General features: G+C 35.0%; 1 protein-coding gene across 1 annotated transcript; it reads right to left on the reverse strand.

Annotated features, from left to right (window-relative positions):
* Positions 1-3,084: 3,084 nt before the first annotated feature.
* On the reverse strand, positions 3,085-11,211 carry p2ry12 (purinergic receptor P2Y12). Its single transcript, XM_038298245.1, has 4 exons — positions 11,107-11,211; positions 8,332-8,502; positions 7,782-8,041; positions 3,085-4,387 (listed from the first exon to the last, which is right to left on the reverse strand). Exons 3-4 carry the CDS (start codon positions 8,031-8,033, stop codon positions 3,563-3,565), a joined length of 1,077 nt encoding a protein of 358 aa, XP_038154173.1. The 5' UTR covers positions 8,034-8,041; positions 8,332-8,502; positions 11,107-11,211; the 3' UTR covers positions 3,085-3,562.
* Between the last annotated feature and the right edge of the window lie 4,734 nt (positions 11,212-15,945).

Raw genomic sequence — 15,945 nt, forward strand, 5'->3', positions numbered from 1 at the left:
TGTAATAAACAAAAATGCTAACAAAGTGAAAGAATGTTATTCTCCATACAGTAGCATGGAATTGTATTGTTAAGGCCTAATTTGCTTCTCGGAAAAGTGAAAAAAAAAAAAGAAAAATCTTTTTTATATACTGTATATATTCAAATTATTTCATCCACAGAACATCTAGAGTGCTAAAGAATGAAATTATGGATTCCACTGAAAACAGTAGTATATAAGTAATGGTTTTATTTTTTTCCCAAATATATAAATATGTAATATGTATGTCAAGGTGCGGTAAATAGTTCATTCACTACATTTAGATATGCAGTGGCCATATTGAATTTTATATCAGGTTACAGAAGAATAAATCTCTTCTTACAATTTAATCTTGAGGTAAATATTTCACTGTTTCTTTCACTTGGGGTAAAAGCTGAATGCACAAAAATGTTTCAATAGTATAGAATTTTTGTTCTCTTTCATTTTGGCAGAAACTTTGACTTTGAACATTTTTTACAAGTATCATTTACAGACAATAAAACGTCTTTGAACCACAGTCATCTTTGCAAGTAGCCCTTTGTTTTACAAGATGTTGTACCATATATGCTCACCAGAGGGCTGTGCAACACAAAATTCCTGAACCATTTTTTTTTGTATTTCTTTTAAGCAATAAGGCTTGATAGTTTCCTGTTTTCACATACACCTATTGTTTTTTATTACTTGATTCTAATACAGATACCTGATCCTTTTATCATATTCGGCAGATTTTTTTGAGAAAGCAATCTAGACAGCCAATCCCCACATGACTTAGACATACTTTATTGTAATTTTGTATACACAGAGTATTCAAAACTAAAGTTCAATGAATACAGCTTTCAACAGTGAATAAGCAGCTTAGCAGTAAAATGAAAACTTCCATTTACAAAGTGCACCAGTGATCAAAATGTAACATTGGCACCTATTGTTGATGACAGACATGAATTTGATGCCGATTAAGAGGTGTATGCGGTAAGTGCAGAGGCACAAAGCACACCCCACAAAAAACACAAGAATAATCAGGAAAATTTATATTTTAATAATTTAATATTTCCTTGACTGTTGTTGCTCCCATAGTTTCTAAAGAACTGCCGGACTCTAATTGTGATGCAGATGTAAAAAATACACAATCAACACTCTGTAAATCCAGAAAAGCATCTCCGTAAAACTCATCACATACCTATAAAGATTCAACCCAAGCAAACAAAGGTGGACATTATTTTGCTGAACATCACATTTTGTGTTTTTCCACAAGGCCTAACAATTTTGAAGAAGCATTCAAAGCTGATGAATACTCATGTACTAACGTGCAGGAAATGACTCCTGAGTAAAAGCGGTTGAAGAGTTATATCTGAAATTTTCCCCAAGGAAGCAGGCTTGAGGCCAGCAGGGTTATGGTCAGTATCATAGGCAGGTCAGCCGGAGGAGGTTTTTGGGATACGTTAAATAGGAGGGGACTGATAGGAGATGTATTGACACCCAAACTTAAACGCCACTGAAAAACAGTGCAAAGACAACCATAATTAAAAAAAGACAGGTAACAACGGCCCTCAACGCTTGAAGAGGTGCAGTCAGAGATGCGTGACACATAGTTGTACATCTTGCCTGAAGCAACATCTGAAACTTAAAAGAGTTTGACTGTACTTACATGAACTGAGGAGAATAGGGTCAGGACTGAGTTCTGAAATGAACTGGAACAACTTTCTGATTTATCAAGGCAGGAATGACTTCTGCTTTACATTTTATTCCAGCTTGCCCAGCCATAGATGCTTTGCAAATGTCATTAGATGAGAAAACATTTGTTGCCTTGTCCAACCAGAGAATTTGAATGCATCATGATATCTGAAACTGACAACACTGAATGTAAATTATGTAATTGTTGTTCTAGACTACTCAATCTATAAATCAAACACAATACTTGTTATATGTATATATGGAGAAAGAAAAATAACAACTCCACTTGAAACCCACAGTAGCACGTTTGTGTCCTCTCTTTATGGATGTCCTACCTGAGATGTTTTGTCCAGAATACTGACTGGAATCCTTTTAGGTTTGGACATCTGCCACTGAGTTATAATCTGGTACAGCAGCCTTCTGTAGACCTCCACTTGATATTTTGTCTTTTGCCATAATTTCTGTTTGAAAGTGTTATGTCTAATATGTTGTTACATGTTTTTTCATTCAATGCAAGGGATGCTGCTATAATGTTCTGACTGTGTCGCCAATATCTAACAGTTTTATGATTAATTTCTAAAGAAATATCACATCTCTAAGATTTCCTAGGATTAATTTGTCACCATATTGTCAATATAGTGCAATGTTTTTGTGTTTGCATTGTAGGTCCCCTTGGTCATGTTCAGAATTTATTTAAGTCTATGACTTCCTGGGGTTAACCTGATTGCCTATTTCAGCACTGACGTAGATATAGATCGTAACTGTTTAGCTTACTTGTTTTTAGTTTCATGGTGACATACCAAACATTGACCATACCATGAGAAAGTTCAAGATCAAATCAAGATTTTCTTGATAGGGTTTTTTTTTCCCCCAGTGTGGTATGGTTTTATTTTGCTAAGTGAGTGAAACCTTCAGCCTCAGTTTTTTATCCTCTAACAAAAATGGCTCTTGCAGCCACGTACATTAAAGTTGACTGAGCTGTGCGTTTATCGATGGTATTCTATATTATTTGGTTGTAACAAAGCTTCAATTTACTGTGTTTTTATTTTTTGTTAGAAAGCTAGCCCATTTTCTTAGAGACCAGTGTCGCTCACTGAATATCTAACCCTTTTCAGAAAATGTTTGGTAAACAAAGAGCTGACAGAGCATAAAAAACACAAGTGATGAGAAGTCTCTGAAATATGCAGACCAGTAATTCCGGCATTGAGATCCATGCCTCAATTCAAAGTCATTTAAATTCTCTAGACCTTTCCAGTCCTATGCTTGGTTTAACCAATCATCTACATCACTTCTAGATATGTGAATAAAATTAATAGCTGCAATGTGGTTGGTTAAGTCCTATTTAGGCCAACCAACAAAAAAGTATCCGGAGTCTGAGCAGGGGTAACTTTCACTGTGTTCATTCTTTAATAAGGTATCTTACAAAATTGACAGAACAATTACTCTTAATGGCACAACTCAACAGAAAACACAAAAAGGCTTATAAAGTCATTAGAACTTAATCAGAAACATACATGTACTAATATATGGGTAAGGATGCAAACAAACAAGCAGGACAATATATTTGTTTATATATCAAAATGAGCCAACACTTTCCCTTATTATCATGAGTAAGATTTGAATATAAATCTGAAACTTGTCTACTTTGAGCAGGAAGGGGAACCAGAAACCATCATGCCTATTGTAACTTTTTCAAGAAGAAACCAAAACAAGCTTATATTGTTATTTTAGTTTGTTTTCTCTACAATAAACCACATATCTTCTCATATCACAATGCCATAAAAAAAAAAAAAAATCTCAATAGCAGGATATTTTAAAATGCAATCTTTTTTTTAAGTCTTGACATAAAATTCTAAATTAAAGTCTGCTGGTTTTATGTAGCTGCAGATGAATCTCGCACTGTGTCGGACCCCCTTTCTGTTAATGAGCTGCAGGTACCAGGAGGCAGCCGCAGAGTATTGAACAAAGTGGTTCTGAAAGATCGACAGAGGAAAAAGTAGATAAGAGGGTCCAGTACGGCATTTAAGGAAGACAGCAATAGAGCGATTTCCTTCAGGTGGAAAAAGAAAAGTTTAAGCTTGCAATCAAAGAGAAGCCCTCTGGTCTGGCTCATTGTATACGGGATTCGGACAAAGTGAAATGGCACAAAGCACACAAAGAAGACTGCCAGCACTAAGAATACATTTGCATTCATCTTTCTCTTGGATTTGGGGGACTTATTATCTGTTTCTCCTCTTGCTGCTAAAGATACCCTTTCAGTGCTGTGGGATTTAGTGCGAGAGTAGGATTTGTACAGCTCTCTTGAAATCAAGGTGTAACATATTATCACAGTAACCAAGTTACCCCAGAAAATCACTTGACAAATGTAATTTACCACTTCATGCCACACTAGCCCTACTTCTGTTTTTAGATCACTGCACTTAAATTTTGGAGAAGTTGGAGTATTTCGTGTGAGGATTACATTCGGCAGACAGAGAATCAGCAAAAAGCTCCAGATAGCACCGGAGAGGAGTTTCCTGCGAGCCAGCCGGGCAGAGTTAGTGCCCCTAAAAGGCATCATGGTCTTTCTGCAGCGGTCGATGCTGATGAGCCCAAAGAAAAGAATGCTAATGTACATTGAGAGGTAAAACAACACAGAGGAGACCCGACACACAAAAATCCTAATGTAGGATGGTGCCATGTTTGAGTCTGACAGCACCTGTGAAAAAGGAAAATGACATTTATTATGTTTGCCAGCATTTGCTTTATGACATCAATTTTACACTCTTAAACAATCTAAGTTCCTAGGAATGTTTTAAGCTTTAGTTAAAAAAATGTAGAAACATTTTTAGATTATCTTCAAAAAAGTTAAGATTTATATAGAGTTAGTGCAAAGTTAGTTTTTATACCAGAGGTAAAGTGATTTCCATTTCAAAATCTGTGAAACAGGAGGTGAAAAAGTACATGCCTGTGTGCCTTGATGAATATGCAGATATAGCATTAATAGCCAAACAAACAATAATATATTTATGAGTGGAGGTGAAGCAATTGTAAATACCACATGCAAAACAATTTATAAAACCTGAAACTGATTGTGAGCAAAGTTTTTTCATCTACTTTTAGCACTTTTGAAAGTCAGGTGTAACCCTTCACACAAATATTTCTGCTCATATTGCAACGAAAGAGGAGTCTGTGTGCATGTATAGACATTTGAATCTCACATATAAAAACAGTAGAATAATATTTGCTAAAAAAAAAGATGCCTGCTGAGGCCGGCAAAAATCAATGAACCAGAAAGCAAGACTAACTTTAAGTAAAGTGCACTATAAAAAATATTCTGAATTGTTATTTCCAAAGCCACGGCAGAACTTTATCTTGCTCTTTTGGCCACTCTCAAACTGCCAGTAACAAGCACAATTTGTTTATTTTGGTGGGGCAGACTGAACTTCTTGGCATGTGTTACCGTTTAGGCAGAGAATCTTTGTAGATCTAACTTCACTTGTTGAACATGTAATTGTTTTTCATTTTTGCTGAAGTAGTTTAGCACTCCCTACTTGAATTGCTTTAAGATCAGACCCTTAGTGTTTACAGAATGTGCTACTTGACGAGCAATTGTAAAGGGTTCTTTGTTGACTAAATATATGTTTGGAAACTTGTCTGTGCATTTCTGGCAACTGGTACTTGATGGGAGATGTAAAATGGAAATCTTCACTGTGTTTTAATTCTGAACGCAACATTTTCCTAGTCATTTGTATGTTGCTTGCTTTACATTTAGCCAGCAATTCACATGGCCAACTGGGACAAAGCAGACCTCACTTCAAATAAAAGCATTTTTATGTTTGCCAATTTCATTCAAAATGGCAGACCTGGACTTATCGAATCACAGTTCTGTATTTGATGTGGGAAGCCGAACAACAGCACCATTGTCTCTTGGTCTACCATACTCTCCAGAGGAGTCCAGGAGCTATGACTAGATAATGCTTCCTGCAGAACTTCTGTATGACCAGCACTCAAAGTTGTTGTCCTGCTTTTGGGACTGACTACATGGACCGCAGAGGTAAGGCGAGGAGGCGCTCTGGAACTTAAACAGGAACAGCAGGACTGCAGAGCAAAAAAAGCCATAAAGATGGAGCAGGGAGCTGGACGGAGGCCATGAGCCGGCATCTGTTCTGGAGCTAAAAAAGGAGGATGAATGATGAATGTTGTCCTTTGAAGGACTTAATTAAACCTGCTTTTTTAAAAGCCACCCATTTCTTTCTATATGCAATGAATTTCAATATTATTTTTTTCTATTCTATATTTTGACTTAACAAAAGTTTTTTGCCAGCGCACTCCATCACCCTACATGACAGCAGCATCCAGCCCCCGACTGGTTGACCAGACATAAGTTCACAGGAAAGTTCCGATATTTGAATTCTAGAGAAGCTTGCCTTGAATTCGCAATGGGAACTAATTGTGTTGTTCACTTCGCTACAAATGAGATGCCAAAGGTGTGTTCCACATCTCAAAAACATGATTCAAAGGATCACTTCCCATACTGAGAAAATCATGTTGTTTCTGAACGTGCCTCTACATGGGGATAACTATGTTAACATCATTGGTTTTTGGTGTGAATGTACCACAAGGCATCATTGAAAAAAATAATGCAACTATTTTTGGCATTTACTCAGTCATATTTAGTTACTTTAAAACTATTGTTTCCTGTTAGCAGGGTAGGAGATAAAACAATTGTGTTAAAGTAACTAAATATGATTAAGTAAATGCCAAATGCGGTTGCATTTTTTTGTCAGTTTACAAATATTTGAAAAATACACCTTATGTATTTACGAAAAACCAAAATGATAAACTTGTTACATGACAACTAATATATTTCAAGCTTCTCTCTGTTATTTTTGATTACTAACGTTAACAGCTAATAAAATCCCCAAAATCAGTGTCCTCTGTGTTTTGTGTTTCTTTTCTCTTCCTCGAGACCTTAATTTAGAATTGAAATGCCAGATTCATGTTTATCTGAAAAGAGAGTTTAGGATTAAGGAATAACTTTTTATTTTCCCCAGCCCAAACAAGAGGCTTCTGCTATTAATTGGATTAAAACAAAGAATGAGAAAGCTGTACTTTATATCCCGATTACATCTGCAGGGGGTGGTTCTTGCAGCACCGACTCCAAGCTTTTGAATTTCCACTAAATTTCCACAAAATTTGTAAATGCTTATTTTTTCTTTAAGATTCCCTTATGGCGGAAATTTCCTTTGATCGTATGCATTCTTTTACCATAATTCTTCCTTCCATTCAACCTTCCATTAATATTTCTACATACAATTGCGTACTCTGTGAATGACAAGCTTCTCAAGAATTTATGCCATTCATGCTACTGGAGAGGCTGTTAAGAACCAAAATCTATTCAACTCAATTCAGTTTATTTATATAGCGCCAATTCACAACACAAGTCATCTCAAGTCACTTTATAGTTCAACCAGATCATATCTCAGGTTTTAATCATTGTATACTATTATTACAAAAAATGGATGGTAATAAAAGTTTGAAATATTTTATTCTCTCTGTAATAACTGTAGGATTATATTTGAGAAATAAGAAAGGCTGTGAAATATATCATTGTTTCAAATATTCTAAATTGAACATTATTGATCTCACATTGGAGAAATGTATCTCTGCATTTAACCCATCCCCTTGGGGAGCAGTGGGCTGCCATTGTGCGGCGCCCGGGGAGCAGTGAGGGGTTAAGGGTCTTGCTCAGGGACCCAGAGTGGCAGTCCGGGGGAGTGGGGGATCAAACTCCCAATCTCAGGATTCAAAGCCCTATGCCCGTACCACCAGGCCACCACTGCCCTCCTTCTGCTTTAGCTTTTATTAATTTTCACTTCTTAATTGACTCTATGAACTAAATTAACCTTTTTGATAAGATTGAGAATCACATTTTTTCTTATCAATGTAAAATATGTTACAAAATAAAATGTGAAATACTTTTATAAAAAAAAAAAGTAAATTTAAATGAATTATTGTTTTTCTTTAACCATTAAAGATACCAATACACATTGAAGACATACTACCTATTTGTTTTTCCACACCAGCTACTGCATTTTAATATAACAAACCTTGAAGGGGAATGTCAGCGTCATGATGACATCTGCAACAACAATATTCTTCAGGTAAATAATGAAGTGAGACCGAGATGGTATGCGCAAAAACACCCACGCTGCCAACGTATTCAGAGAGAGTCCCAGCAGGAAAAGGCAAGAGTAGAAAACAGGTAAAACCACCGTCTTAAAAAAGTTGTCACGAGAGCAGGTGCTGTTGGCAAGGCTCTGATTTTTGGGCAGCAGGGGGGGTGTTATAATTCCATCCATATTTGTGGCTAAAAAAAAAGAAACAAAGAAATGTAAATCACCTAGAATTTAATTAAATACTTTAGATATTGATATCCAAGTCCGACATTATTTTACATTTTTAAAGCAACATTATTTACTTTTACCACATCAATTTACCACTATATAAATAAATTTAAAATAAACACAGCCACCTGTAGCATTTTAGTATTTTAAAGAGTAAATGTGCCTAAATGAACTGCCAGATAAGTTCCTTAATAAGAAATTTCTGTAATTCAAATTTGTTGTTACAAACTGAATGAATAGTGCTGCAACCAACCTGGTAGCTATGATGTGCACAGGCGTGATTTCTTGCTCTTACTCCTCAGTCCTATGTCCACATGTCAAGTTTAGAAGTTATTCTGCCAGTTGATGCTTGTCTGAGTGATTTAAACAGGATTTTGTTTCTGGGTCATGACAGGATGACACTTTCATTTCTCCATTCTTTTTCCTGTGGCCACACAGCACAAAAGATAACAGTTCTTGGTATTATTAAACAGCAACTTATAACTTGCTTGGTGAGTTTTTAAATGAAGACAATGTTTGTTTCAATTGTTACAATTTGAATTATTCAAAAATGTTAAAACTGTTGCATCTATCTAATACAAAGTCTATTTTCAATCATGTTCCAAAAACCGTATTCAGAGCATTGGTCCTCTATTACAGAGTTTAAAGACGTTATCTGTAACAGAACGTATTCAGTCTGAACATCCCATGGATATTTCAGCTCATTGTGTTGTGCATGTAAGCTTAAATGGATTCATCTCATTTAAAGATCTACATCAAAACTGTAAAGAAACCTGTAGATATTTAGAAAACATTTCACCCTGTTTTGTACATTTAAACATTTAGTTCGTTAGTAAAAAGAATGAACAGCTTTGCTCTTAAGTTCTAAATGTGACCCATTTAATGATTCAACATTTAGTTAACATGGTAATAGCCTGTTCAATAAAATAACCATAAACAACTTTCTTCATATTTTTTTTTTTGACATTATCAATTACATTGTAAATACTGATCAGCATACAGTAACACTGCAGTAACCTGCTGTTTTACTTTATAAATGTATCCGCCTCCACAAAGAAGATCAAGCTAGCATACTACATTTTTCTGCTATATTTTAGCCACTTGGAAAAGTTGACTTTTACTGTGGCAACATGTTTCTCCTTCTCCCTTTCGTTTCTAATTTAGAGCTCCTGATAGCTTCTTTTTATGAGTTTGCTGGCTAAAACAGGAATTTTATGGGAGGGTTGAGAATGTACACAATGAATAAAGTAGATAAAAAGAGTCATGGTAGACAAGAATAACTTCCCTATGCTGGATCCCTTCTACTGTACTATGCCCAAATGAGAGCTTAAGGGGGCTTACAATCTTTCTTACCTAATCACTTTGATCAGTTTGTTCTGATTTTTTACTAACAGGTAACTGAGAGGTAACAGTCATGTAATTCAGGTAAAAAAAAAAAAAAAAATCATATAGTTTGAGAATCAAAATTGGAGGAATTCTTGAAATTTTGAAATGAGAACCAGCCCTAGGACTTGAAATTACTGAGGTCGAGAAAGCTACTGTTTTTTTTATTTATTTATATACATCTCTTAGGTAGTTCTGCAATTATTCTCATGCAACTGTTTTAATTGTCAAATGGGATAAAACCAGTCCTATGGAACATTAGTTTAGGATATAATTATAGAAAAATGTAGTTAATGCAGATGTCACTTGTTACACTGATTATACTCTGAGCCTTTTTTGGTTGTTTCAGCAAAAAAAAAAAAAAAAAAAAACTTTAACTGAAAATGAACTTTGGTCTAGGTTTGTGAACCTTTTACCTTCTCCTTCTAAACGTTTATCAGTGTGACACATATTCCAACAGTTAATTTAGCAACTTGCAGGAAAGGGGAATTAATTACACAAGCATTATAAAGGATACTCATGTCAATTTACATAGGTGGACAATTTTGCACGGTGCTTCCCCTTAGCCTTATCTTTTAATGACCAAAAGTGCTAAAACTTGCAATCAAGACTTATGTTAAATAAAACCAAATTACATTCTAATATGTTGTGTTTATTATTATCCATGAATTGTGGACAAGAGCGAGCATCTATTTACAGACTAAGAACCAGTTTCTCAACATGTTGTCTTTCACTTCTTTTTTTTTGACCACATGATCCTTGTATATTTCTGCCCTTCATGTTCTTGCGAGCTACTGAACTCTGTGGCAATGCAACAGCTTCCTGATTTCATGCCAATTCTTTCACATCCAAGATGATTTAATTTCCTTAAGAAAAGCTCATCTAAATGCTTCAGTGTGTATATTTGGAGACTTATTGCACTGAATGCTATTATAGAATTGATTTCACTGTGGTCTTTTACTATTTGCTATAGATAAGAGGTAAATCATTATATACTATATATTTGAAAGCCTATTTCCTCTAACTGTTAGGTTCATTGTAAAATTCCTAATTGTGCAGTTCAGTTGAATTCAGGTGAATTGATTTTATTTTTGTTGTGTCACTTGAAAATGAGCATTAATGGGCTTTACATATTAAATGAAAGAGAACTTAATGGGGTTTAAACTACTATGTATTTAAATATAAATATTCTTTTGTTTTTTTGGTTTTTGGTTCCTGTAAGGTTAGCAATCAGAGAAAAGAAACCCTTTGGACTCAAAAAATGGTCTGGTTATCAAAAAAGCACTCCAAAAGCAGGATTCAGTCTCTATTTTTTATATGCATTTGTTCTTTCATTTTGCAGGAAATGGCATTAATTCCACTTCCACCAATCAAAAAAAAAACCAAAAAAAAAACCAAAACAAAAAGAAAGCATACAACCCCCACTGTTTAAACAACTCAGCATTTCAAAGCATTGGACTAAACCATTTTTATTTTTTTTATTTTTATTTATTGGGTGGAAACAATATTTACATTTACTATTTGAGAAACAGTCAACCAAGTTAAAACTCTAGACAAATAAATAAATTAAAATAAAAAACATTTACATTCAACTCTAACAAAATAAAGCTAAACAATAATCTAAACCCCAAAACATCTTCCCTACCTCTCAGTCAGTGTGGACTCTCCTCATGAGGGTAATTGAAAACACCAGTTTCTTGTCAGCACTGCTCATGGGCTCACTTCCATGGTAACATGTGACCAAGCGACCTCAAAGAAAAGGAGAGTAATGAGAACAACAAATAAATCTTAAAGTTACATTAAATAAATTAGTTGTCAAAGACAGAACAGGCATGTGCACAGCACCTGTTAGTTAGGGAGTAAAACTCTCACAGTCATGCAAATGGTATTATCAACCAAATAGACTTTGTTAGGGGAACCACAGCGTAAACCCCCCCCCCCCCCCCCCCCCCCCCCAAAAAAAAAAAAAAAAACAAAAACATACTGTAGCTGTCTATGTTTATAAAACTGATCTTTAAAAACATATTGATGCAATACAATTAGATTTTTGACCTGGTGTTGAATATAATAACTTGCATTATCTTGATATTAGCATTCATTTCTTTTGAATAAGATATTTTTTTAACTTTCACTTGATCACTCCTTTTCCTTTATAGCGTTTTATTTTAATTTTTGTGTCATTTTTGGTGATTGCTCCCTTTTTTTTATTTTTCACGAAGCAGATTTATTGTATTTTGTTATTATATTTTGACTCTTATTTCTAACTAACTCCTATTTTTAAAAATCTTTTTTTTGTTGCTGTTTTCTGCTTTTAGAGTTTCACTTATGCTTAAAAGTGCCTATTAATTCAGAAATCATCAGCAAGTGCAAAGTAAGATTGCAATCCTGCATCTTTTTCTATTGTTCCTATTTGCATAAATCCTTTCGACTAAGGCACATTCAAATGTGTGAATCCAGAGTTTCAGACAAATGTAATGTTTCATAAGTATCTCTTTTTTGTCATTTTGGCATACAACCTTAGGCAAGGATGAGGCTTGCAAAATAATCTAATGACTAAATTCTTCCATTTAAAACCACCTTAAGTTTTCCAGCCACTCCCTTGCCTCCCCTCATCCAGTATGTGCACTGGTCATTTTCCCATGTAGCCCCGTGTCCTTTAACTGCCCACTATTGCTCACTTTCTCACACTCACCAGACTATAAGACCAGATGCAGTTTGCAGAGTTAAAAAGATCACACTTTTCACACAATTAAATTTTGTTATTGACATTCATTTACCCGGCAGGTCAAAGTGATCATCATTTATGTGCAAGTTCTTCACATTATTAATCTGGGGATCCTCAAACCTAATCAACTCAGGGATTGGAGGGGAGTTCAGCAGAACCCTCCGAGCAGATTTGGTGAAGGGACACCTACTGCCCACCTACCAAAGTCTGGTTACTAAAAATCACAAATGCTTATGTTTATAGGCCTTTGCAGTCCCCCTTTTAAAGAAAAATATGTGCTTTCCAAAAAAATACATGTGATAGATGCAACTACATGTGATTCCTCCTGTGTGCCTTTGTTTATTTTGGTTTGGTTGAGAGCTCAGCAGCTCTTGTTTTTGCCACAGCTATATTTCCTGCCTTAAACCATGATACTGCAATGTGTGTGGTTGTAGCAAGTGGTTGAGACTGGAGCAGAAGATGAATTCCCCCTTTGTGCATGCAAAAACTGAATTAATCTTGCAGGCAAGACTATACCTTCTCTGGCCCTTAAAATCCATGTTTAATGTTAGGGAAAAGCAAGAAAGAGACAACATTTTGTTAAAACGAAGACATAAAGAAAGCTAGAGCTACATTATAGGTCTGCTGAGGCTGGCTGATGGAAACATAGTGCCAGATTCAGCTGTGACACCTAAGCCTTCCTGAGAGGCCTAGATTGATCAGTATAATAGGCTGACAGGAGAAATATGCATTCGTGAAACCTATTAAATCATAAGAAGAAGAGAAACATTCAGGGTGGCCAATGGTTGGTGTTTGTTGGCATTTTCCCATGTCAGCATGATGAGTATACATTTCCTCATGTTGCCTTTTAAATTGGTTTCTCTTTGCATAACTAAACTATGAAGGCAGAGCTTTGTTTTGTCAGTGTTTGGTTGTTTTAGCTACTATGTTGGTTGCAGACATATTTACATACTATTGTGGCTAATATATTTCTCAGTGTAGATCTCAGTACTTATATTTTTCCATATGGATCCAAAGGTAAGTAGTGACATTAGGTTGGCATAAATACTGGGAGCGGCAGAGCTTCTTGAGTGTGTGTGTTTTTACTTTGTTTAGCTCTCAAACATCTCTTAGTATACACCCTCATTGCACATTTGAGAAGCTTCACTCAATTTCATCGTCTGTCCAGCTTAAGCAGCCTGATTTTTCCAGCTGGACTTCATGTTAGATCCACAAAAGTAATGTCTGACTTAAAAACATTCCTTTCTTTATTATTAGTCCCAAGTTTCCAGTTTGAGTGTGTTGAGTCTGAGTCAAAAACAGTATTAGCACACATAAATGCACGCACACACGTCCTCAGTGAATCCTTCTGACTTCTGGCATATGGTGTCTTCTGGCAACCCACTGTGTTGATTCCCTCAAAATTGCTCTAAGATATTCCTCTTAAAGATGTTTCCAAGGCAACTACTTTGATTTGATCAAAACTCTTGTCTGATTGCTGGCATTTTTATTAGTGAATGACCTACATTCACTACATAGCACTACAGTACTTACTTACACAATAAGAAATTCACCTTCTGTGGTATTCAGACTAATGAACACCCGAAAGACATTACAACTGATGAACTTTATAGTGTCCTGTTGTTTTAGAGCAGATCTACTGATGTAACTGCATGCATATAGTATATATATATATATATATATATATATATATATATATATATATATATATATATATATATATATATATATATATATATATATATATATATATATATATATATATATATATATATATATATATATATATATATATATATATATTTATTTATTTATTTTTTTCAGCGATTGCTGCAAAGGTCGAGTGATTTTTGTTTTGAATTAAATTGTTGTTATTGATTTAGTGTGATGCTTTTGAGATCAATGTATCTTTGGGGGTAAAGGTAGAAATGTAAGCAAGAACTATAGTGGGTTACACTTGTTCCCCTGCAAACAAAGTGCCTATTTGAATAGACCAATACTGGTGGTCCATTCACACGCAATCAATGAGCAGTTTTAAATCTTTAAATAGACATGGTAGGTTTAAGATACACATCTACATTTGGGCAGGATAAAGTATGTAAAAGACAAATACCACTGACCCAGTTTCAGGCTGAGTAGGTGTGGTCTTACACGACACATAGTTTTATCACAAGGCATTCAACCTTTTGTAAACAAGTTATGCTCTTGTGATATCAAGAATCTGAAAAAAGATTGTATTGTCTTCGAGTATTCACACTTTGCGGGAAGCTCAGCTGCTGGACTCACAGTAACTCCCATCCACTGTAGCTTTTATCATACCAACAAAAGGAAACACAAGAGCAATACAATAGCAGAGAGTGTATTTTATGTGTTTCATAAAAAGGGGAAGGAGGAGCACACATGGCTTTATATTACCTAGATGATGTATCATAAACATTTAATATTCTCACTGGCCTGGCTAACCCATCCTCAAAACTATACATTATGTCACAGTTCACAGTTTAGATACTCCCTACTTGATATAAGGGGGTATTTTCGAGCAAGACAAAAGGATAACAATTACAATGCCCACCTAAATCCTGCAAATATTTTTCTGTCCTGACCATGAGTTGAGAACAAACAGTAGGAGCCCCTCAGACTGAGCTGTGAAAAAAATAAAATAAATAAAAATCTAGGGCAAAACGTTTTGCTTCTTGTAAAGAATGTTGTGGGACTAAACCTATTGCCTCTAAAATATATCATTTTAAACTGCTATTTTGTCTTAAATGTATTCAACTTAATTTGTAATTTATACTTGTCTTAAATACCTTAATTCCCATTAAAGCCTGTTTAGATGACATGTTCGTCATATAGCTATAGTTTCTTGCAAATGTGTAAAATTGTAATGTAATAAATTCTGTCACATCATAACCACAGATATCAATTTATTAATTGAGAATAAATGTGGTATATAAATGGGATTTTATATAAAAGATCAACTCTAAATAGTTAATAATTATAAAGCGGACAGAAGAATCTTGTGTTCATGTAAATAATTCCGCTGTGCTCTCACACCACTAAAATCTAATGAACTCTTTGAAAGGCTGTAAGATAACAGATCAGGCATAACATTTTGAGCAGATTTAAAAAAAACTGTTTGATTATAAAACATTATAACATCTGAGCATCTCACTGCTTAACTGATCACACAAAATGGAAATTATGTTGATCACCTTAATAGTTGGCCGACTAAACCAAACCAAATTGAGCCTTTATAAGAGAAGTAGGAAGATAACTGGAGCTAAACACAGAGGAACCCAGAGGAAACAAAAAACCCCCCAGAAAAATTAAACTTTAAAATGGTGTTCAATTACATGAGACTTGCAGTTTGACACTCTGGCTAGAAATCTGCAAAAACCCTTTAGCAACAGTCAATACGTTTAAATCAAATCATTACCATCTAAGACATTCAATAAGTAATGCCCCTGACTCTCTTCCAGTTTGACCTAGCTGAAATTTTGCATGTTCAGTTATTTATATCTTTATAGATTACGTGACAAATAACAGCTCTGAACTAATTGTGGTTTCAGATTTGAGTCATGAGCAGTGATCCGGTTTTTGTATTTATAAAGATGAAAACCACAGTAGACCTTTGTTGAAATGAAAGTGGCTTATGATCAAGCATGGTCCAAACTCTCTGGAAAATGTTCCCAGATCTGGTCTCCCCCCCTTCTGCCACTGACGAGGCATCTCTCCATCAAATTGAGACTGCCATTTTGG

Source organism: Cyprinodon tularosa, unplaced genomic scaffold, assembly GCF_016077235.1.
Source record: "Cyprinodon tularosa strain WSP-4 unplaced genomic scaffold, ASM1607723v1 ctg403, whole genome shotgun sequence".
NCBI lineage: Eukaryota > Metazoa > Chordata > Actinopteri > Cyprinodontiformes > Cyprinodontidae > Cyprinodon > Cyprinodon tularosa.